Source organism: Pelmatolapia mariae, linkage group LG23 (assembly GCF_036321145.2).
Source record: "Pelmatolapia mariae isolate MD_Pm_ZW linkage group LG23, Pm_UMD_F_2, whole genome shotgun sequence".
Lineage (NCBI taxonomy): Eukaryota > Metazoa > Chordata > Actinopteri > Cichliformes > Cichlidae > Pelmatolapia > Pelmatolapia mariae.
The window spans coordinates 42,686,466-42,710,764 of record NC_086246.1 but is presented as its reverse complement, the minus strand read 5'-3'; the positions used below and the strand labels follow the sequence as shown (position 1 = coordinate 42,710,764).

The window sequence follows — 24,299 nt, the reverse complement described above, 5'->3', positions numbered from 1 at the left end:
ACAAACTCCACAGTGTGCAGCTTGCACAGTTGGTGTTTACAAACAGTTTTATAGTTCCAAATTAGCAAAACTGCAAACAAGAAAAAGGAAAAGCTACATATAAGAATATTTTTGAGTTTTTATTTGAAATGTGACTTTACACAGGGAAACCGAATGTCATGTTTGTGGATATAAAAAAAATTTCAATAACAAAACCTGTCACACAAAAGGTGTGGTATGTCTTTTTGCAACATTCGTCCTACAGCTTCCCACTGAATCTGAGCTTTAACAGAGGCACCTCTCTCTTTAATAAATAGTTTCATTTACCGAGTGAGTAATTGGATATAAATACAAAGGCGCGTTTAAAACATTTTTTAAAGCAATTATAAATGTGTTAATTCTATTTAAAAAAACAAACAGGCAACAAGCAAATCAATCAAGCAAACAGATGCAAAATTGCAAACAATGTTGGCAAAACCAAAAACTGGCACCAAGAAAAAAAAAAAGGAAAACATACAAACAAAATGATGTTCAAACTTTAAATTATAGGCACTAGTTTAAGAACACCCACCACATCAATCACCGGTACAGCTTCCCGAACACTGGCATGCCTTTTGATTCATTCTCATAGCATAAGAGGTAAAAGCCAGTCAAAACCTAAAACGTATTCAAGACAGATTTTCATCATATTCCTTTTTTTTCATGGTATGAATGATACACACTGATACATCTCTTATGGGGATTTGATAAACAATATCAAAGTTTCCTTGTTTTCATTGGCTGAATGGGTGAACAGGGACAAAACAGCTCTTTCAGGCTTTTTTTCTCAACATTTTTTTTTAAATCAGACATCAGTAAAAACTCAGAGCTAATGTTAACCTGGGGCCAGTTTCATAAAGAGATCTGAGACTCCAGTGTGCGAGGGTCTAAAATGTGCTCTTTGACTGGCATATTTCTCCAACAGAGTCAATTAGCAGCTCAGGTCCAGTGATAAAAGTCCCAAATGAAAGGGCTTTTAACTTTAAGTGCTTACATGAAGTGATGTGTTTCTATTAGAAGCACAATTCAGTAGCTCAGAGCGAATCCCAAATTGAAGCTTCGTCCTGCAGCGGAAAGAGGACTATTATGAACAATTATAAACGAAATGCCTGCTATCGTGTGCAGGTAAGATAAATAAAAGCCCGAGTCACCAATGTGTAATCTAGTCTGAATTTCACAAAAAGAACCACTGACTTTTATTTAAAGGTACTTTTTGTAGTTATCTGCATAATTTAATTATAACTTTCACCAGCAGGGGGCAGCACATTTATGTTCTTGTTCCATTTTTAAACTTGATATTTCTCTTTACCCTTTCCTATTTATACAAGAGGCTTCCCTTTTTCCCAAAACACCAGAGCAAATAAGCATGTGTTCCTCCTAATGATTAGTCAGGTTTAGGAAAAGTTATGATGAGTCACTGCACCATCTTGTGGTGCAAAATCGTACTGCACAACAGTACAGAATGGCCCAGATTGAGCTCTTAAACATAATTCAAAAGCAATGTGGACATAAAGTTATAACGATTGTTTCTTCTTCTGCTGCTGCTGACAGCTTTGGTTCATTTTTATTGTTTTGAACCACTTTTAAAAACAAAGATTTACAAAAAAGTACCTTTAGGTCAAAAGCGTCACAATTCTCCAGGGCTAACTTCAAATTATGTATTCACTCAGCGACACTGCTGATAAATTGATATTTACGAGGTTCAACCAGAATTAGTCGTCGCTTCTTGTTTAAAAATAGTCCAGGACAAACTGGTTTATGTCGCCAAGCAGAAAGCCGCCGGGCTGGGAAAAAAAAATTGCAGTTCACCGAGTTGCCGCTCACTAGAGACTCCTGTTTTAAAATAACCAGCAAGTTTTTTTTTATTAGTCTGTTTTATTGTTATCTTTAATTTTATTTAATATGTGTTTTGGTATTTGAAATTTTATGTATGTTTTTTTTTTTCCGTCTTGGAAAGCACTTTGATCAACCATGTTTTTTGTTTTGTTTTGTTTTTTTACGCATAAAGTTGCACAAACAGCTACAGCTTAGTTTTAGTCTCCTGGGGTGTTTTCCCCCCCCTTTAACTCGCTAATTTAAACTAAAGTAAAATATGGGTGTTGAATCCTGACACAAGCACGTGGAGCAGACTGCTCATTAGCTAATCAGAGTTATTGAACTGAACCTACCTGCTGTTTGTAGCTTTAGTGCATTTTAAAATTCTAGTGTTGAATTACTCTGTTCCTCCTTTCTGAGCAGCAGGTATATCTGTGAGCTGTACCTGTGCAGTTTATGAATGCTAGCGTTAGCTGTCAGCTTACCACTCCACCTACTCGTCCAGTGGCTAAATCCATCTTTTACACACGGTTTTAGAACTGGGTCATCTTTGTGAGACTGGCCCCTGTTCTTGAACAGACCACTTTAAGCACTTAAATGGAAAAGTATAATCTTGGCAAACTGTGGTACAAGTCAGAACTGAGGCTTTGGCCGGAGTGTCTTTAATCACCCGGTTTGACACTTTAAAAACAAAAACAAACAAACAAACAAAAAAAGGCTTTGGAAAGTTAGCTTTGCAGTTGAGGTTCAAAACATACATTTTAAACAACTGAAATTTTAAAACAAAATACTGATATGGATGTTTGGATGTACACTTCTTAAATAATTTTGAATAAATAATTTTCCAAAACAAACTTGTGCATACATTCTGGCTGATTTTACAAAGAGGAAAGATTCTTAAATGTCAAACCCACACAAGAGGTGCTTTCACTGTTTCAAGACATCAACAATTCTCTAACGTTACGGGACAGTTCACCTGCACAGCATCATCATAGAGATCGCTCACCGACATCTGTTAAACACAGAGCATAAAGAGAGAAATGCGTGGAAACATTTCAACCTGAGGGAAGTGAAAGAAGAACAGCGGGGAGGAGGAAGAGGGGAGGGGGGGGGGAGGAAAGCTGGGGATGTGGAGATATGGACAGTCTCACGGATGACTGCAGTTGAACCAAAGGCAGGTGACGTGTCCTCTGATGGGGGCGCTGGAGTCGGGCTGGTTTCTTTGGCATCTTCTGGGCTGTCTGCACTACATGCCTGACCCCTCCAGAGCCAGTCCCCACAGAGAGACACAATGAGAGGTCCTCTTTGACACAATGTGGACTCTGTCCTCTCCCTTTTTCTTTTTTAAACTCTTAATCAAATGTATTTTTGGGCGCTTGGTCTTTCTGAACTATAAGAGTTATCTAGGTAGATAAAGTGCCATGTTAAAATATCTTCCTCCTTTTATTGATAGTTTTGACTGGAGAGCCCCCTGGTGGCCCACCTTAGTAACAACCTTCTCTCCAGTTCTCACCGCTGCCGCTGTAAGTTCGCGGACCAGGAAGGGACCTGAAAAGGCAAGCAAGGAAAATGCATTTCTGTAACAGCCAACAATAATAATAAAAATAAAGAGATACAAGACAGAAAACAATTCAAAATAAATATCACAGACACATTAAAGCAGTCAAAATAGATAATAAACAAAACAACTGAAAGACATCAACCAGACTCTGATGGAATCGCATAAAAATATGTTTTGAGGACTGATATAAAGTCGGTCATTAATTCTGCGAGCCTTGCACTCCCCGCCAGGTTGTTCCAAAGTGAATGTCTGCATATTAAACCAATAAGAATGAACAGAAAGTGCGTTTTGCCGCGTGATTGTTAGCGCTGTCGCTCTCCAGCAGGAAGGTCCTGGGTTTAAATCCGCCAGCATTTGCCTGGAGGTACTTGTGCTTCCTCCCACAGACAAAGAGATGCAGCTTTGGCCACAAGTGTGACTCTAGTGTGTTTGCCCTGTGATAGACATGTGATTGTCTAGAGTGTACCCCCAAACCTGAAGTGGATATGCGGTTAAGAAAATGGATGGATTAACCTTTTCTGGGTGTTAGTTTCAAAGTTAGAAGGTTCTTATTTAGACGAAGCAAGACTGGCCAACTTTTATAAGAGTGGAATCAATCTGGTAATGGAACCACCACAAAGCAACACACAGAACGCAAAAATTGAATTACAGAAATTAAAAGACAGGCGATGACAGTAAAACCGTACAAATTTGTAAGAACAGTGGACTCAAAAGACATTAAAAGAGCTAGTGGTGGATGGAGATTCTACAACCACTCACCACTAGCTGGAGCTGCGGCTACACCAGCATTTCTCTCTCTCTTTCTCTGTCAAAGTAAAATAACCAGCCAGCTATTTAAACCTGGAAGGGAAGAATGCTGCTGCTGCTGCTACACTCAGGAATTACAATAAGACTGTCTGTGTAACATTATGTGACAGCAACTAAAAATTTCAGCAACATTTAAGTTACGATTTGATTGTTGAGGAATGTAATTACAGACAGTGTTTAACATTATCTGTTAGTCTGTTGTGCTCAGCTTTGACTGTTGTCTTGATTTTAGACTGGTCAATTATTAGTAAATTACCAGCCAGAAACATCACTGGTGTACACATAAGAGCGAAAATATATATATATAAGCACAATACGCCCGCCTGGTAACACTTTATAACCTGCTGCACGACTAAGAGTGTTATTCCCCTTTAATTAGATGGAACTTCAATGTATTTTATCTGAAATTACAGTGTAATCATATTTACCTAGCTATACTTAAAGGTAGGCACACTGGAATAAAGGAGGTTAAATTAAAGTATAATTATTTCTGACTTGCCACCTCTTTATTCTGCTGTAGCTTTCTTCAAGTGTTTGTAGGTAAATATAGTTACATTGTAATTTAAAATTAATTCCATTGAAATTCCATTTAATTACAGGGGCATTACGCCCTTATTATAAAGTGTTACTGTCCTCTTTAATCAGACAGAGAAGTGCACAATAAGGACAACGTGTCTGTACATACCTGCGCACTGGTTGGGCCAGTTTGCTCCGAGGCAGAGGGATCCCACCGCCTCCTCCTCCTCCTGTAGAAGCACTAGGTCGGGGCAGGCCACTGCGCGGAGGAGCTAGGGAGCGGGTGGGGGTGGAGGTGGCAGAATTGGGGGTAGATGTGGCCTTTACCGGTTGCCGCAAGGCTAGTGGTGATGGGGTGGCAGGAGTCCGTAGTTTACTGGGAGATGGGACTGGAGACGGGCAGAAAAGTCAGGTGTAAGTGGATTGAGCTGGACTGCTTTCATACACAGTATCTATATAATGAAGTAATGATCAAAACCACGATGGTGTGAGGTTAATTTAAATATGATGCTGGTATAAAAATCTGAGATGTACAGTATGCAGGCTTTTACTAACAACATCCATTCCAAATTCACAAACTTCTACATAAGTTCAAAAACATAAATAAATGAACGGAAAGGTTAACTAGCACAGCTACCGGCTATGATTTTTGATGCATTGACAGAATGAGATGATACAAACACACAGAGCAAACTCTACTACTAAAAACCAACAACACAACATCGATGCGGCCACGGCGTGGAAACCACAATCACGATATTTAAAAAGGTGGAGGCTCTCAGTGAATACTCACTGAAATCACCTTCTTCTCCAAAGCAACAGGAGAGTGGGACTAGACAAAGACGAAGACAACAGAGACAGGCCTTATTTCAGAGCAGGGAGGGAGGAAGGTGCTGACCATGCAGTGTAATGGGGCGTTTTGCTTAAAATGGGCCTTTAGGGCTGACGCCACACATGATAAAGGCAATGACTCTGTCATCTTATTTAACAGAAATCTATCCAGTTTCCTCTAATTTTTAATTAGCTATAAAGAAAAATCCTTTGACTAAATAAAACCCACCTAAATATACAGTAAGAAAAATTATTTAAATTGCAACACCTGACGTAGGAGAGGATTTTCTGCTGGGATAACTAAAACCTCTTCGGGGACACCTTTAACGATGTTATATTCTTTATTATGTATTTGTTAATGACAACCAAATGTTTTGTTTTAATTGCTTCCTTAGTCATTGCCCTTCTCATTCCTGCTATTTAGTGAAAGCTGCTGGCATCTCTGGGAGGAAGTGCACAACAAAGCAAGATTAATGGGTTAGTGAGCTCTGTCATGAAGGTGGCTCTCTTTTTACCTGGCTAGGTCACCATGGTAACTTAGGCTAGGCACATAAAGCGGTCTGGAGTAGGTTCCTGTTCAGATCTTCTCTTTAAAAATCATCAGGATGGATTTTCATTGATTTTTTTCACTTAAAGCAAGTACAATACAGATTCTCTAGACTTATATTTCATACAGGCAAGTTGATAGGCTTACTAATATCACAAAAGGAAGCTGTGCAGTAAAGTTACAGCACGACAAACTGTGTACTGCATGCATTCAGTTGGTCATGGAGAAAATGTAATATTGTATTTATGCTTGGTCCCAATCTGCTGCCAAATCATTTTGTACACTGCTGAGGTTGTAGCTAACAGAGAACACATTAGAAAACTCATCGGCCTGTTTGTTGGCAATTTATCACTGAGAATAGTCAATCAATAACATTTATTTCACTTTGACCTGCCCACAATCTACGGGGATTTTATGAGGCTACAGGACAGCGCTATGCCCAGACATACAGAGTAATAATGTGTATCATGTTTAAAGTTTCAGGGCTCTAACGTGCAGCACTCATGGCAACATTTAGCAGTAAAATAGATATGTATTGACTTATGTATTCACAAGATTTCACAGCATTTTCAGGAACGTTGTTTCTTTTTCTTATTATATTTTGGGGTTTTTAGATTTTATAGATCTGCATCCAAGAGTGAAAAGATGCTTCGATCCCTTTTTATGCTGAGCCTGAAGCAGAACGCCTGGATTCGCAGAGAAAGTATATAACCTCCATCGTGATACCCGCCACCTCTGACTGAGATTTTACGTTGTGTCAAGCCAGCTATCGCAAAGAAAGCCTGGCTATGTTGAACTTGCATCGTAGGAAAGCCATCAGGTGTCTTGTATGTGTGGCATCAAACAGGTAAAGAGCAAGAGAGAAGAAAACTAAACAGTGAATGAAACAGTACACGCATCAGCGGCAACTTTCCAACAGCTATCAAGATGACAAATATTATAAATGCACAACGTTTATTTACAACTATTTTTATTATGATCTAACTGTCGAATCATAAAAAAACATAACTGAAGTCTAATTAACTATCAGTTTACTATTTATTAGCAATGGCTATTCTAAGGTGTTACCTACCTGAGACGACACTGACCCTGTCATGCATGTTTCTTTACAGAAAGAAAGTATTACCACAACCAAAAGAAAATACACATTCACACATTTCTTACAAGGTTACAAGATCATCCTCATCTCTGCCAACAAACGTACTCCATGGTTACCTCTTATTAAACCTCTTGCAAAGAAAGCAACAAAAATAAAAGGCTAAAATTCAGCGTGTGCTCAGCGTTGCTTTACATTCTCAGCGCTTCAAATGACGAGCTGGCAACTTTCCTTACTTTCATTTCCGCTCCATAAACATAACAACCCATCATTACAACTCATCAGTCATCTGTACCTTCAGCTGACTTATATGCTGTCATAAATTGTGCATTTGTCTGTGTGAGAGAGCAGTCTCACAGCCTTCAGCTGTTACCTCGTAGGGCAGTGGGGCTTTGGAGCTGCTGTTTGGGTTTCAGTGAGGTGCGAGAAGGGGTCAAGTATTTCGGGAGCTGAGGTGCTGCTGGAAAACAGAAACATGTCAGCACTAGACTTCAATCTGTCACAGAATTCATGGAGAAAGAGGGGCTATTTTGGCACTGGAGGCCATTTGAGCCTGAGGTGCAGGTTGAGGACACTAGAGGGCTCTCCAAGCACGCACGCTGAGATAGTGAAGGAGGAGCAGGACTATCAGAGCAAAGTGCCCTCTGCCTCTGACAGGTTTAACAACCAATCCCAGGACAGACAGAGAAAAGGAGTGTATGGTTTACACATGCTTTACAGGGAAGAGAAGCCAGTGATAGAGGCAGCAGAGGTGCCCATGTCCAGTACAGCCAAAGCTCAGAAAAACACAAACCAGTCACCACAGATAAATGTATAAAGACTGAGTAAAAAACTGAATAGCTGCTCTGTATGTATGCATAGGGAGCACATAAATACACCATCCTTTCACACTAGGAGCTGGTTAAGGCAAGAAAGAGGCAGCTACCACATGATTAACCCGCTGAAACTTGCTCTTTGACCCCTCCATCTGCCTCTAGTAACAGAGGAGAGATTACAGTTTCTGGATTAAGGACTAAACCATTACCTTTATCTCCCATTACAGGATTATATCAAATGGATAGTCTCCTCTGCGAGTCTTAACTCGCAGAGGAGGATTTCTAAGCTTTTAAAAGAGACCATAAAACCATTGGACACGAAATGTAAAACAATGTTTGTGTCACAGATCCCCCGAGTCGCTCTGGATTGTCAGTGTTTCTGGCATCATGCTTTTATTCTGCAGGATGAGTGCTTTTCTTTGAAGTGAAAGTTATGCCGAGACAATAAGAGGAAGGATGTGTGTGTGTGTGTTTGTGTGTGTTAAACATATTACAAGGAAAAAAGATCAAAGACAAATGAGGATCCCCAAACACCAAAGCCATGTCACTACAAAGCAGTGCAGTCCCTACACCAAAGGTGCAGCCAGAAGGATTAACGCTCACACAAAAGCTAACATGAGATTACACAGCCTGCCATGTCGCTGCGCTTGGAGAGCAAAACAAATATCGATCTAACAAAAAGTTACTTCAGTAATGAATCTGACAGTCTAAAGCTTCAATTGAATAAATATTTTGCATTCAAACTACAAGGCTTAAAAAGTGATGCTCTCCGTGGCTGTTACAGTACTCACTGGCAGATTGGCTCTGGTGTCGGGGAGAGCCGCCGTTTGGCACTTGCAGGTTGGACTCACAGCTGCGACTGTTCTTCACGGGCTCTGGGGCCTGAACTGCCGCCGCCACCGAGGTGCGTGTAAGATTAGGAAGACTTCGGCGCAGTTTTTCTACAACAGTAGCACAGGCCAGAATCAAAGTCAGCGTCAACTCAAATCACTGTTTCCCACACATAAACTTTTACTCGCCGGTGTACTCCTACCTGTATTAGTTTTAAGTAACATACTTATCCATGTGATTAAGTTATGGACAATCACCCTTACCCTTTCTGTCTCTTGTTATTTTTTCCCATAGACTATATATAAAATAATGGATGCTGGCATTTTGGTGTGTTGAAACCAGGCACAACGAGTAAAACATGGATCCAAATGCCAAACTCATTGATATGCTCACTGGCTAACAACTGTTACAGACAAGGAGCCAGTGAAAACCCTTGAAACTAGCTACTGAGACAATAGTGTTTAATTTTTACAGAGCAAGTAGGCTGCGGGTCAGTTAAAAAGAACCCACATTTTGGGCACTTCTGAGTTTGCCTCATTTTTTAGCTACATGTGGGTCTGAAAAGTCAGTCTTTGTTTTTTTGGGCTGGCTTATTGGCCAAGTCGCTGCTGTGGCAGTGTTTGATAAACAGCTGTTTGAATTTTTTGTCCAGTGTCCACCAACTAGTGCCTCTGGTGGCAGCAGTCATTCAAAACCTCCATCTCACTGAGATCACAAAGTAAGGACAACCATCCCCAGCTTCCTTGCTGCACTATGACTTTGAAGTCCATCTGATTATACATCTGATTATAAACGCATTACTTGCGATGAAAATAAAACCTAATGCGGGAAACACTGGAGTAACTGAAACATGCAACTTGTTCATATGTTCGACTGCTTACCTTCATTTTTCACCACATTAGTCTGAAGGTCATGCCCGTGGCTCTGCAGTGAGTGACGAGGCTGCTGCAGACGGCTGATGATGGGCTGAGGAGAACCCCGGCTGTGGCTATAGTCGATGGAACGAGCAGGTGAGCGTGAGCGGGGAGAGTTTCTCGGGGATGCACGGGGAGAGTGGCGAGGGGAGGGGCTGAAACGGTTGGAGGGCAGGTGAAAGGCCGGGTGCACCGCCTCCTCGTCGTCCTCCAGACTATGAGCATCTAGCTCCTGGTCACTGAAGGTGCTGCGTCGCAGTGAGTGGCAGGATGAACCCGAGCTCCGTCTGGATGCTGTTGCAGCATATTCCTGTCTCAAGCCTGTTGGAAAAAAAAATGTAATTGCAGAAAATTGAAGAATAAAGCTGTGGATGACGGATACATACTCTCTTCCTGCATGCGTGCCAATATCTGGACATCAGTGACATCATTGAGTTTATAGGTCGTTGAGGATCCCACTGAGTCCTCATCCATTTCTGACGTGCTCAGCTCGCTGTCCACTGATGACTGCGGACTAACTGCAGGAGGATTCCTCTCTGCTGCAGAGTTTCTCTGATGAACTGGTGAGGAAATCATATGTGAATGTTTTAGAGATAAACTAAACAGATATCCTGAAACAGACAGTGAACTATAGAGAGACCCATACTTGCGTTACTGGGCATTAGCTGCTGTCGCACGATGGGGACTCTGCTTGGGGTTGAGGAGGGGGAGTTGAAGCCACTGCTGTAAGGGCTGTTGGCTGCATTTGTGCTATAAGGACTTCCATAACTCTGCTGGTTGTACGGACTTCCATACAAGCTCCGGCGCTTATTGGCTGCAGAGGCAAAAAGCAGAACTACAATGTCAGACAGCATCACATGAGAAACTCAGAAAGACTTGTCAATAAAGTTTTCATGTTGCAAAATCCATGCTGTCTACATGTGGTGGAGTTGTTAAGCAGTTTCACGTCCTCTCCTTCATTAACGTCTATGAAACTTTCAAGCGGGAAAGTACAGGTGTTAAATCAAAATACAGAATTATATCATATATTACATTTACTTGCAATATTTTATACCTTTATTGGTATATTTATAGAATTATTTTGTCATCAGTTCCTTTATTTTGATTTTGACATTTTATTATATTATCTATACAAGTCAGCAAATAAATGTTTTATATACTTTGCACAAGCAGATTTAGAACCTGGCAAATATTACCCACTAAACTATTTATTTTTGTTGTTTTTATTGTTTTAAAAGTTGACCACTAAGAAAATGTGACAGAGAAATACAGCAAACGTACCAAACTAATAGATTTTCACTATATTAGGTACTTGTATATTTGTCCTGGACAACTAATAATATTAATATGTGTGTCCTGAGCAATTTCATCACTCTAAAAAGGTAATATGATTTCTTATTTTTAACATATTTTATCACCATTTCTTCTGGTAAGTATACTACATTAATAGGTGAAAAAGAAAGACTATTCTCAATGAATAATCCATAATATTCTCTTTACTGGGACCAGTTAGTCAGCCTCTGTTCTTCAGTAAAGGTTCTGTCATTCAAAGGATATCATAAAATCTGCACTTCATCCTACAATACCTGTCAACCAAACCTGGTCATGGCCAACATCAGCCTTGTTGACTGCTTTTGAACCTTTCAACAAATGAGGAGGCGACCACCAGGTCAGTGGCAAATGTGTTTCTGTTGTGCAATACAAAGTTTGTGTTGGCTGAATGTTCAAAGATGAAGAATTGCTGAAAGACTATAATGAAAATATTTGTTTTTTATGCTAAAGAGAGAATAAAAAACAACAAAACAAAAAATATTCATCACCATCGATCACATAAACATCCCCGCATACCTGCTGAAGGGGGATTTTTGTTTCCTCAACTTCATAAATTACCTGCTTATAAAAACAAAAAGCAAACTTGCAGCTATCAATCTTATAGTTTATACCAAAACAACTTTTAGAGAAATAAAAGTTTAGAGAAAGTCTAAAATCCAACTCACAGAAATTTGGGATCAAAACTTGTCGTTCACTGTTTAATCTGCTCATTGACATATCACCATCTATACGCTGTAACCCCTTAAAAGCCCTGACGAAGCATGTTGGCCTTATGAGTATTTGACTATGAACGTCAGGAGTGTCTGCTCGGAGCCGGCACATCTATGCCTGCACTTTGCAGAGCTTTCAATCTGATTGAGTCTCTTGAAATGTATGCTGAGTGTGGGCCTGATGGAGACTTCCTACATCATTAGCTGGGACAAACGCTTAACAATGCAAACCATTCAGTCCATATACGCACAGAGCACAATACAATTCTCTGTTAAACCCAGCAAAGCAGCAGTCACAGGCTACAGTCCAAAGTCGCTGGTCTGAATCATGATATCAAACTCTGGACACTCTGTCACAGTGATACTCTGATTGGTTTAGATGGTTAACATCTCTCGAGTTTGTTCATTTACCCATCATCACTTTGTTTTAATCTCTCTTACTGGATGTGTTTACATTGCTCGGTGGTGAGGCAGCCTTTTAAGATCAACTCTCTGCTCTTTCCACATCGCTCCTTTCACTTTCTCCTGTTCCACCTCGTGCTCTGCACTCTGTCCTCCTGCATTATTTAGAAAACGCCATCATGTCTCCTCTGCTGCCATCCACATGGATCAGATCCTCTGGAATGCCAACAACGTTGGAACGTGTTTAGTCAGAAATGCTGCACTCACTTAACCAAAAGACGCTTTGTTTTCCAGAAAAGAACAATGAGGTCAACAGATTTAAAGAGTTCACCTGGTGAAATGGTAAATGAAAGAGTAAATACTAAGCTGTTCTGTAAAGCTCCACTGTGTTTACATCACAAGCAAGTTGATATAACGGCATATTTCTGTGACTGCATACAGTAAAATCATAAACAGTGGTTACTGGATCCAGAACAGTGCTGCAAGTGTTTGTTTTGGTTTTTTAAATATTTTTTTTTAAATATATATATATCAGTGTTTTGTTTTCAGTTCAAATTCAGTTTCCAGAATGGTTCTGCTCCTATATCTAACCTATATTTAAATTTGATTTTGTTTTAAAAATACTTTTAGTGTTACTTTTAGTATTTTTTAGAATTTAAATATGGATACATATTTGAAAAAGACAAAATTCAAGAGGTTCACTATACCACACTTGATATTTGACCATGAGCGGGCATGTGTGACATCGTGTCTTAGATGAGGTCTCGTTCTGTCGTTCACAGAGCTTCAGATCTCACTGTTTTAGAAGCTGAATGTTTAGCCTGTAAACTGTCTTTTATTTTAAAAATAAAAGACTGAATTTTCTGTATCGATCCTGTATCCCACTTCCTGCGCTCCTCTTCTGCGCTGTGCAACTTGATGTGGCTTCCGTTAAAAATAGACCAGGCACCATTTTGAGCTTTTGAAATGCACCGTGGGTCATTTGGCAGAACTGCAAACACTGTCCTGAGTGGGTGCAATTAGTTCTGATGGCTATGTTGGAGCTGGTGTATTTTCAGGGTAACGGTTACACAGACATCCCAATCTCAGTAAACATCAAAGCCTCCTCAAACTGTTTCTGCTGGCAAATTTGATTAAATTTAAGAATTAAAACTAAGTACACCATATAGTTCTAATTACTTTCTGTGTAATATTTATTTTTATTAATGTTTTTTCATATCTACTTTCAGTTTCTGTAAGTATCATAACTTGATTTTAGAAGGATATCAGGATCCACATTAGTCTGTTATATTACAATATGCTTGAAATGTCCAATTTGTATCTCATAATGGGAAAGAAGTCATTCTTTCAATATCACTTCTAAGTCAGGCTAAGCCCCACACCTGGTAAACTTTTCATTTAAGCTGATCATCAACTTTTAAAAATAATTCTGCCTGTTTGTGTACAACACAGCAGAAGAGCTTGATATACTTTAGTCTGTATTGGGTCTAAGCTAAAATCACAATGGTGCTACAGCTCAAAGGGCCAATTCAGGTTTCAGAGGATTTAGATGTGGTTAGGTGACCTGGCCTATCACAGCAATCCTGGCAACACACTTTCAGTAGAATGAGACCAATCTGATGGGATCAGTAGCACAGGGACCAATAAAAATAGAGTGTCCTTGACACCCTCGTGTACTGAAACAAGTCAGTAGAAAGAAAAGGAAATGTTCTTTCTGCCCACTGTGACTGATGTCATTTCCATTCACTGTGATATGAAATTGTGCTGCGCCAGTCTGTGGAAACTTCAGGCCAGTTTCCACAGGCAAAAATAAAACTAAATGAGGCGGCACACAACAGACTGCTTAAGGCCTTAAAGGGGGAGGGAAAGAGAAGACCAGCCTTTCACTGAGGCCATTTGATACAAAAATAAAATAAAAGAATGAATGGGTTAAAGCAGTAGCACGGAGCTGTAAGCACAACCAAGAGACAAGCAAATAGAAAAACTATTGTATGCTAGAGATAAATACACCAGAGAAGAAAGGGGATAAAACTGGCAGAGACATGCAAGAAGGAGGTGCAACAACCGTGCAAAAGTCAGAGCTGAAAACAGGGCAGGTCAGCCATGTGACTGTGGTTGGGACCTCTTGGGTCTTTTACGTACTCTGTGGAACAGCTGTCAAAGCACTGCAAAGGAAATGAGCTTTGTTTAATTGTACAGCACTAATAACAAAGTGGTTCCACTGCATATCTGAACTGTCTGGTATGAATAAAGTTGTGCTGTCTGACTAGTATAGTCAACTCAAGGAGATGTCTCCCAGGAGTTTCCTCCCTGTTGTTAGTTATATAACTGAGACACGTCATCTGCGGAGAAGATTTTAACAGGGTGTGCGCATACAAAAGGCTTGGGTCACTCCTCACACAGAAGGTCATGTTTAAAATATCTGAACATGCACTTATTCCAGAAGATGGCACAATGCTTAGACAGATGTGAAATCTTCACACACTTTTCATAACAATCTGCCGCAAGTGAAGAGTTTATTTGGCGATTCCACAGCAACAGCATTTCCATGCTCCTGCTAGAGGTCGGGTATGAAAAAGAATTCAGCCCGGAGCCATAAAGCCCTGTCTGGTGACTCTCACAGACACAAATGCTCTCAGAATGTAGCGCTTAAAGCCAAATTCATGGTCCTATGTTTGCGTAGCTCTCTGGCTATGCAGAGAGAAGGATTATGGGAGTTTAACCAAAGACTCCAGTGCAGTCTTCCCAAAAAGACAGATGCTGACTGCAACCAACAGCTGCATTAGACCGTTTTAATGGTATTATTTAACTCTCATTTTGACTTCACTGTGAAGAATTTTTCGATTACAACAATCTAAATCAAATTTGAACATAGCCATGTTGTAAAGCTGAGCAAGTTTGCCATCATAAACTTAGTTTTTTGAAAACTAAGATCACAGTTTAGAAAATGAACATTGCATTGCATTCAACAAAACCAACAACTAGAGACTGAGCCAATAAACTAATCAGGAAAGTGTTCACTGAGCGGATAAGCAGTTTCCCCTCAGATGATATACAACCTGAATTCCTAATTCATCAAGTTATTTAAGTTTTCGTAGAAGTAAAAAGATGAGATGTAGAAAGTAAATGCATGTACACTGACTGCTTGATGCTGATCCTCGCTTTAATAGAGAGTCTGGGTCAGACACTGAGATACTATGTAACCTGATAAGTCTTCTTTTGACATTTACATGAAAAATTAAAAAAAAAATTCTAAATATTTTATTAAAAAAATCACAATATTTGTGTTTAATTCATTAGATCTGAATGTCTTAACCACTTCAGTCAGTGAATCATAAGCCTCCCCATAGTGCACTTTCACTTTCCACCAGTGCCATCTGAGGAATGAATGAGGTGGGGCAGATGCTATTAGCGACAAGGGGGGTATTTTTAGGATGACGTTATCGTGCCACACCTACATCGATGATATCACCACAAGTGAGCACCACTCCCTAAATCAGTGTTTCTCAAACTGTGGGTCAGACTCCAGTAGTGGAACAATGGGGGCGGACAAACGGACAGTAAGATAACAAACTTCCATATTAAGGTTTCATGGATTTAACAGATTGTGTGAATTTAATGACTTAAATACAAAAGTGAGGTAAATTCTCTCCTAATGGACTGCAGTAAATCACTGTGTTCTCAAAGATGAGTTTTTAGGAGTATAAAAAGATTCCACAATTGAACCATTCAGTGAGTATTATTAAGAGAAAGCAACTAGTTTGGTAAGGCAAGAGGTTTCTCAAGGGAAGGTGAGGTAAGGCTAAGAGCAATGTTCAACAAAAGGTCACATAGTCCAGCCCATAGTAGCTGGTATAAACAGCCAATAAAGAGCAATAAGCTATATTATACAAGCCTCACTCTGATCTGATTTATCATTACTTAAGAAGACAGTCCAACACATAACTACTCCATGCAACAATATTCATATAAACAAGTTTCCCTGTCCCCAGATGAGGGAAGAACTGTGTGACCAGGTGTGTCTTTCACAACAGCTGAAAGAATCCCACTGACCCCAGTGACAACCTTCACTGGACTGTTGCTCAACGTGATCCAACTATCACATGAGCATACCACAGTCAAAATGGAAATGACTCGCCTCTTAGTTTAACTTTCAGGAACAGAGCCCTGTTCTCCTCACTGAAAGGTTAAATATAATTAGTGAAATCAAAAACTCTACAGGCATAAGAAATTAGGTAACTCTGGGTGATATAATGTGGTTAAAATCAGAACATTAATGTTGTTTTTTTCAGGTTCTTCTCACTATAAGAAGGGGCCTTTCGAGAGTGACTGCAAACGTCAGCATGATTGCTCCACGTATAGTTATGGCAATAAGTCTATCTTTCCTTATTTTACGTACTCTCATACACAACTAAACGATTTAAACCCCAACATGAAAAAAATCTGACTTTATGTATGTAAACTGAGTGTGTCTGCAGTTCATTCATTGAATCCATACACTCGGGGATCAGAGACTGATAGGTCCGCTGGTTAGCTCAGGCCATTCAGTATGGATCAGTTTAGGATTGTCGGTACTGCTGTTTGAGAAGAAAGTGCTACAAAAGCAGCAAAATAAAAATACCAAAAAAAAAAAAAATCACAGATGTAAATATAAATAAGTAAATATCTTATATCCCCAAAGCAATTAGGCACTATCACGTGACACAAAATAATAAATATTTTGCAGGTCCCAGGGCACAACAGCTCCTCATACAATCTGCCAGCAAAATAAGCAGAAAATAATAACCCTGTTGTTTTTAAACAGAAAAAGAAGAAGAATTTTCACGCCGACCAAATGATATAAATCTAGATCATTTAGCAGTGTATGCGCGACACTGTCACCCTTGCAACCAAAACCAAAAGTGAGGACACAACTGCTACTGTGCAGTACACTTTGGTGTTGTTTTGGTTAATCATGCACTTCTTTATTTTTGTAACCTCATTGGACACACAAGTGTGCAAGCAAGTTGGTCTTTACCAGCATTGCAGTGATTTATTAACTGAGGAGCTCAGTTACTATTTTCTGACTGAAAGGGAGATCCTTTGATAGTTGGAAATGAGATATTCTGCAGAAATCAAATCCATTTCAACTTCTTTTATTCCTATACAAGTAACAATATAGTGATTTTCTTTTCCTTAAGTTGTAACACCCATAGTTTAGGAGTACATATAAGAAATGACATACACATAAGGCACAGCCAGGTCATTATGCTCACTAGTGGACCAGGGCAGCTGAAGACTTCAACAGCCGAGTAGATATCCACATGAAAGGCAAACTCCTACTGGTGTAAATTTTGTCAAGAGACTGTGAATGCAAGGCTCCGTGTGGACCACAGTGTGCCTTTATCCCCATCGAGGCACGATACTACAATGCGCCAACTACATATACACCCTTCTTGCAGACTCTGAGCAGTCTTGGAAAGAAAATATAAAAAGGACTACGCAGCTGCAGTGTCCACAGCTGTCTGCATGCACATCCTCAAGTGCCAAAACTAGAGGGCATGTGGATGTCAGCTACCCTACTGTCAGAGCCTCGCGTTCACCCTTTGATAGCAAAACATATGGATCCAAACAGGCTGAAAGTATAATAGCCTCTTAACTCGGGATGGGAATTGATACGAATTTAACGATTCCGATTTCGTTATCGATATCACATCGATTTGATTCCTTATTGATTCTCATTGGGTTTTCATTAGCTCGACTTTGAGAGTCACCACCATCGCTAAGCAGTACATCAAAGACATTACATTTATGCAAATGAATTGCATGCTGTGTGGTCAAATGTTTCTGAATGTTGGATGCATTTCCCCTCTTTGTTGTGATCAGCGTTGGGGTCATTACTCAAAAAAAGGTAATATATTACAAATGTTACACAGAACACTTTTCTTAAATATCCATATGAACGCTGTGGAGCACAGACTGAGTTACTACCTTCCTCTTCCAACACATGAACTGAAATCAGCTAATTGTAGCATAAGTGTAAGTGAAACCAATAAGCGGCATCAATAAACAGGCAGACTAACAATTCCAAGGAATTGAACTACTGAGAACTGGTTCTAGCAGGAGAGCTGGTTCAGTGATGGGAAAAAAGTAAGAAAGCACATCCTGCACAGATGGCTTTTTGGTTCTCTTCAGCTCGAATGCATCATGTTTGTTCGAAGGCCAGCCAGACAATTGTGGACACAAATGAACATCTCAATACAGACACTAATGGAGAAGCCCAATGATCCAGATAACATAGTCTGGTACACATGTTATCTGTTTCTGACCTCCAACATACCAAAAGAAAGATAAATTAAGTGCATCGGTATTGTAATTACAGTTGAAACAATTACAACTATGCTCCTGTTTACCTGACATGGTGAGGTCCAGTCTGTGGATGAGGGAGCGCTTGGCTGATTCCATCTCGGGACTCGGATTGTCCAGAGCTTGGCGGCACCACACGATAGGACTCAAGGCTTTTTGCAGGGGACTGTTCAGCTTTGCCTCATATAACCTAAAAAAATATCAACAGCAAGTTATTTTTCTCCTCTAATAATGACCGACAGATCACTCCTATCACACCTCATATATGATGTGACTCAACAGCTTGAAGAGGAAATGTGATTGAGAGGATAACAAGCGGCTAATCTGGACCTGGTTTTATTACAAAGCGCTGCCTTATAGTGGATGATGTGGAGAGGCAGGAAGGAATTCATGTTTTCTTAGTAAAAAGAAAAGAAAAAAAACAAACATTTTTTAATGCTAATTTATTTCAGACATAAATATTTAAAATCTTGAGCCTTGTTAATTATTCAAGGGGACTCTAAAAATATACTAAATACCCTTTTAGTACCCTTTTATTTATGTTGCATGAGTTGAGTTTTAAGAAATTTTAGGAATGAACAGTCTTAAAAAAAAATCTGAAAAGACCATAAATCTCAATACTTCATATGTACTCATTTAAATAGCCAAACACTTTTAAAATGGCTTCAAGTTAAACTCAAGGCTTGCAGGGAAAATACGGCCTGAAAATCACTTCACACTCACACACCTAGTTGCTCTGTAGAACCAAGTGCACACACCAAACTAAACAGAGAGACACAATGACACCTCATATGCAAACTGACAAGCCAGCGAAAAACAAAATGTGGGATTTTTTTAATTTTTTTTTTTAAGTTGATGCTGCAGGCAGATAATTTTACCCGAGCAACCTCCAGAGCTAGAAGATTAAGTTAAAGTGCCTAAAAATGTAGCTCTTTAATTGGTCAATTCCCACAGGTTCCAGTGTTAAAATGTTCAGCAGCATTAAAAACCATATTTATAGCCTGGTACAAAAATGATTGGGGGTTTTTTGCGGTGTGTGACTGCTTTGGCTGAGAGGTGTTGACAGACAACTGGAGCTGGTCAGTGACTGCTAGGTGCTTAGAAGTTTAGGCTCCAGTTTTGATGAATAAAATTCTGGTATTTTTTCAGACCATTACCAGGCACCAGTTAGCAGGTATCTGTATCGGTTCACTGCACCCATACATGTTTTTGCAGCTTGCTAACAAATCTATCTGGCATTAGCTCATAACTTAGCGCTGCATCCTCTCTCCACATATGGTAACTTCTGGCTGCAAAAACCAAAATAGGAGCAGCCAAAACACTAACAATGAATCTTCAAAATGCAGAGTCCAGAACCGCTGGATGATGTCATGGTGGCTACATCTACCATTTCTACACACATGTGACACACTGAGTTAACTACAGCTTTACTGAGTGTAAAGAAAGACATTTGTTTACCACGACATAATTTTTGCTTACAAATAACATTTGTGATGTCATTTTGACAGCAAGAAATACAGTCATAGACAGAGAACTAAGGCTTCATAAAGTTGCTGAACTGAAAAATGACAAAATTTATGTTACTTTTGATTGCAAAAGTATAGAACATGCATAAATAAGCTAACCTAACAAGATCACTGGAAAAGAAATAACACTGAAGTACATACAGCTTTACCTGAGATAGCTGACAAGCTATCAGCCTCGCCTCATTTCCATATTAAGATGAGGTCAAAAAGTGCACTGGAGCAAATGAATTGTGACTGTGGCACTTTCAGTGGCTGTAAAATGTATATGGTTTCAACTTCCAACAGTCTAAACATGTTTTCACTAATCAAAATTTAATGTAATTGTGTTCCCCATTTATAAAAGCAATACAAATGTTTATAAAGAGAAGAGAAGAGAAGAGAAGAGAAGAGAAGAGAAGAGAAGAGAAGAGAAGAGAAGAGTTTCCACTCAGAGGAGAAATCTGAGTCAGCAGCTGTCAGCACTGTTGCAGCCATTGAGGAAGCCTTTCAAGATGAAAGCAGAAACATTACAGGCAAAGCAAGGGCAGAGAAATACCGGCCTTAAATCGGCACTGCACATTGTCATTGTTTATCAACACAATGACAGCCATTCACATGTGGTACAGTGCAATGTAAAACTACATCTGAAACAATGATATGTGTCATGCGCATGCAGAAACAGGAGCGCAACGGGCATCTATTGATAGGCCGAGTGCTGCAGGAGCAGGCAGCCTTTTTAAATCCACTCTGATGCTAATTCATGGGATTACAGGAGTCTGTGACAGGAGCTGGCAAAAGCTAGGCACTATAGGCTAATCCCAGATATCAATCTAATCCAGAGGATGGACAAACAGCCAGGGCATAATGAGACTAGCTTGGCTGGGCATGAGCGAGCAATGTCTGAAAGTAGTCTGATGCCGAGGGCTCAGTAGCTGGCATGGGCATGCAGCTGCAAGCAAGACAGAAAAAGCTGAGTTAGCGCAAATAATAATGACAAAAAATGCAAACTGATTAACAGGATTTGTGTTTATCCTCCCTTGGAGAAACAGTGTTTGTGTTAGGAGTGTTCTAAAAATGTAAAAGCACTTGGCGCATGTTCAGCTTCAAAACAGATGATATGCCCTGATTGTAGCAGCTTTTAAAAACTGCCATTAAGATGCATTAAGAGTTACGCCCTCGTGTTGCCTACTACAATATCATTACCATAGCAGAAGCAATGCATATAAGCCTGTCCTAATAAGATAGATAACCATTTCCTGAAGAAAAGGGCCATCATTATATTCTCATCCAGTCAACAATGATGGTCTTGGAAGTAAAAAACAGTCAAATCCAATTTAGTCTGGAGTTTGAAGGGCTGCACTTCTTTTCTAAAGCCATCTAAGGGCAGAAATGCGCAGTGCTTGGTTAAATTATATGGGCACAATCTAGCAGGAAAGGATATTGAAATACATAGGCGTTAACAAGCAGAACAACAATACTGTATTAGTTCCATCTTCCTCTGCTGTGAATGTTAAAGTGTTGCTGTCAGTGTCTGGTGAGTACAGTGAAAGTCATATTTTTTTTTAAAGATTTTTAGCCTGTAATGTTACAATCCAAAATATTTCACGTTGATTACATTTTTGCAGTGTAATACCACCTCTTGTATGATTTGGTATCTCTTCAAGGGCAACTACTTTCAAAGAAACATGGATTCCTTGTCAAACTTGGCTGTAATGGCCTAACATAGAATAGTTGTTGTTTTTTTTTACTTGTACGAATATCAGTTTTATGCATTCCAAATCTGGCTTTAAAATGAGGAATGCTATTAGAAAGACCTAATTACAACTGGTGGATTAGCAATAGGTGCATCTAAACAGAAATATAAAAATTTAAAAAGCAAATTTCAACTAAAATTGTATAAATACACTCACTTTTAAAATATGATGTCTCTATTTTGGGGGGAAATTACAAAAAGTACATTTAAAGATCTTAGAGGTAACAGGAAATACATCAGACTAATGAAGCTTGCTTTTTGTTCATGATGCAATCACAATCTAATGATCTGGGCTGTGGTAAAAACATTTTCCCTTTTTGTGTTTGTCCCTTTAATGACAAAACATCAGAACATGCACAACACCTTGGTTTGAGGGAACTGCTACAACCCTTGCCTAATGCTAATCTTATACACAAGACACTCTCTTGTGTATAAGATTAACAGTTTCTGTTTATAAGACCCTGCCATAGCGTTTATTTCTCCGTGATGATGAGATAACTGTCCTATTTCACATCTCTCACTTGGTGCTGCAGAGCACTTGTAGCTGTGTGCCAACTGCTGTGCTAAAGGGATTTCAGAAGAGGAATATAACCATGGCTACCTCTCCCACATGGCTGCTGGGCAGGAAAACAACTTTGATTTTTTTTACTGTACAACACTGGCACGACAAGTCAAGCAATCTGTCACATCACAACACCAAGAAACTGATGATTTCAAACCCCAGTCACCTGAGAGCCTATTGCCACAGGCCTGCTGATCTATCTCTGAAACTAATGAACAAACTCGGAACAAGCACGGAAAGAATGGAGAGCGGTCTGACAACGACAGTAAGACAAAGCCTGTCTTTTATATTCAGACAGTCACAGAAGTGCCTTGGGATCGCCCATATGACTTGCCAAACAACATCCTGCAGTCAGTAATCCACAATGAGGCTCCTTCAGTGGGGATGACTTCAGATTTCAGACAAGCTACTGAAATGATTGTTCATGCCAGGCGTTTGTGGTGGCAGCTAATGTGTATAGCAGCTGTGACCAGGCATTTAAAGCTGTCACCCAGCCCCGAAGACAAAAACACGGCCGAGCAGGCAAGTTACCTCCCAAGACAAGGCTTTGACTCACCAGCTGTCCTCGTCTTCGTTTAGACAGTCCATGTCTTCCAGATCTAAAATTTCCACTTCATCTAGAATTGAGGTTTCCCCTTCATCCGTGAAGCCCCTGCTAGTGTCTGAATAAAATGAGTTCATACTCGATAAAGAGGTGGCAGCAGATGCCCCCTCACCCTCATACGCCCTCCTGAAACTGATGCCGTCATAAGAAAGTCTGGGGTTTAAACAGCGGTTGTTCTCCAACAGCCCACCGTAGCCGCCCGTTCCAGCGAACCCCACCCCAGGGAAGCCGGCCAGACCGGCTGCCATCCCTGCTGACAGGGACGACGAGTCGTATCCGGCGCTCAGGGGTCTGTGGTTCCCTGACATCGGTCCGGACGAAGACAACATCGTAGACCGGCTCCGGAGCTGCTCGTTTTGTTGTTCGAGTTTCTTCACCAAGTCCTGGAGCTTCCGCACCTCCAAGTCCGCGTTGATATTAGAGTTGATATCCTCCATAGTGGCTCCTCTCAGCCCTACGAAAATATGCGGTGGTCGGGGGTATTTTTAGGCGTTTCTTTGCCGAGAGTCCCTTTGTTTTTGTTTACTTCACTGCTATATGGGTGTTCAAAGAAGACACTTTGGTGTTCAACCGACTTGAAAAGCTCAGCGTCGTCATCTTCTCCGGTTATTCGTGCTCACGGGTAGGGTTGAGGCCATTTTCATAATACTCGTCACCAACTGTGAAAGACCAACAGGCGGCGGAGAACACACGTCACCACGTTCCATATCGGGAGCGACCACGTAACCAACACCTATTTGCGCGTGCACATATAACTACACCGTTATAGATATGGATCGAAAATTTGGCTACAGAAACCACATTGTAACATATGAATGAACTCCTAAACGCAGGATTTTGAATGTTTATTTGTGATTTACTACATTTACAACTAACCGCCTGGACACAGTCTTATACATTTATAACTACTGGGATACAGAGTTCAACAATCTAATAATTCTGAAAAAAAATTAACTTGCTGATCAGATGTAGATCGCTTTTTAGGCCTGCTGCTTCTGTTACCCTCCAACTATGGAGTATCCTCAGATTTTTTAAGGACACACTGCACACTATGCAAAGATAAGATTTTATGCTTGTCAAACTGTCATTTTTGGCCTTTTTCACAGTATCAGCTAAATAAATGGGAACAGATTAAATGCTTGGACGTTGCCTGCTTTTTCACTCAAAGAAAAAGGCCTTCAGAACTTTTGCTGAATTTGTAAATTACTAAAAATCTAAAAATTACAAGGTCTTACAAGGGATTGTTAAAGACTTTTACATAGCAGTGTAAAATGAAATACTAGCCTTCATCTTCTGATAATCTGATGACAAAACTTTTATAGTATTATTATTAAG

The 24,299-nt window shown here is 40.0% G+C and overlaps 1 protein-coding gene across 3 annotated transcripts; it reads right to left on the bottom strand.

Annotated features, from left to right (window-relative positions):
- Window positions 1–98: 98 nt before the first annotated feature.
- slain2 (SLAIN motif family, member 2) lies at window positions 99–23,613 on the bottom strand. 3 transcript variants are annotated; one of them, XM_063466192.1, is made up of 9 exons: window positions 22,917–23,613; window positions 18,588–18,730; window positions 10,398–10,565; window positions 10,138–10,311; window positions 9,719–10,072; window positions 8,798–8,947; window positions 7,565–7,651; window positions 4,887–5,106; window positions 99–3,381 (listed from the first exon to the last, which is right to left on the bottom strand). In XM_063466192.1, the coding sequence occupies exons 1-9, from the start codon at window positions 23,399–23,401 to the stop codon at window positions 3,318–3,320; spliced, it is 1,845 nt and encodes a 614-aa protein (XP_063322262.1). In that variant the 5' UTR covers window positions 23,402–23,613; the 3' UTR covers window positions 99–3,317. The 3 variants fall into 3 exon arrangements, with proteins under 3 accessions (XP_063322262.1, XP_063322263.1, XP_063322264.1); XM_063466193.1 differs by lacking the exon at window positions 7,565–7,651 and adding an exon at window positions 5,511–5,549; XM_063466194.1 differs by lacking the exon at window positions 7,565–7,651.
- Window positions 23,614–24,299: the final 686 nt, after the last annotated feature.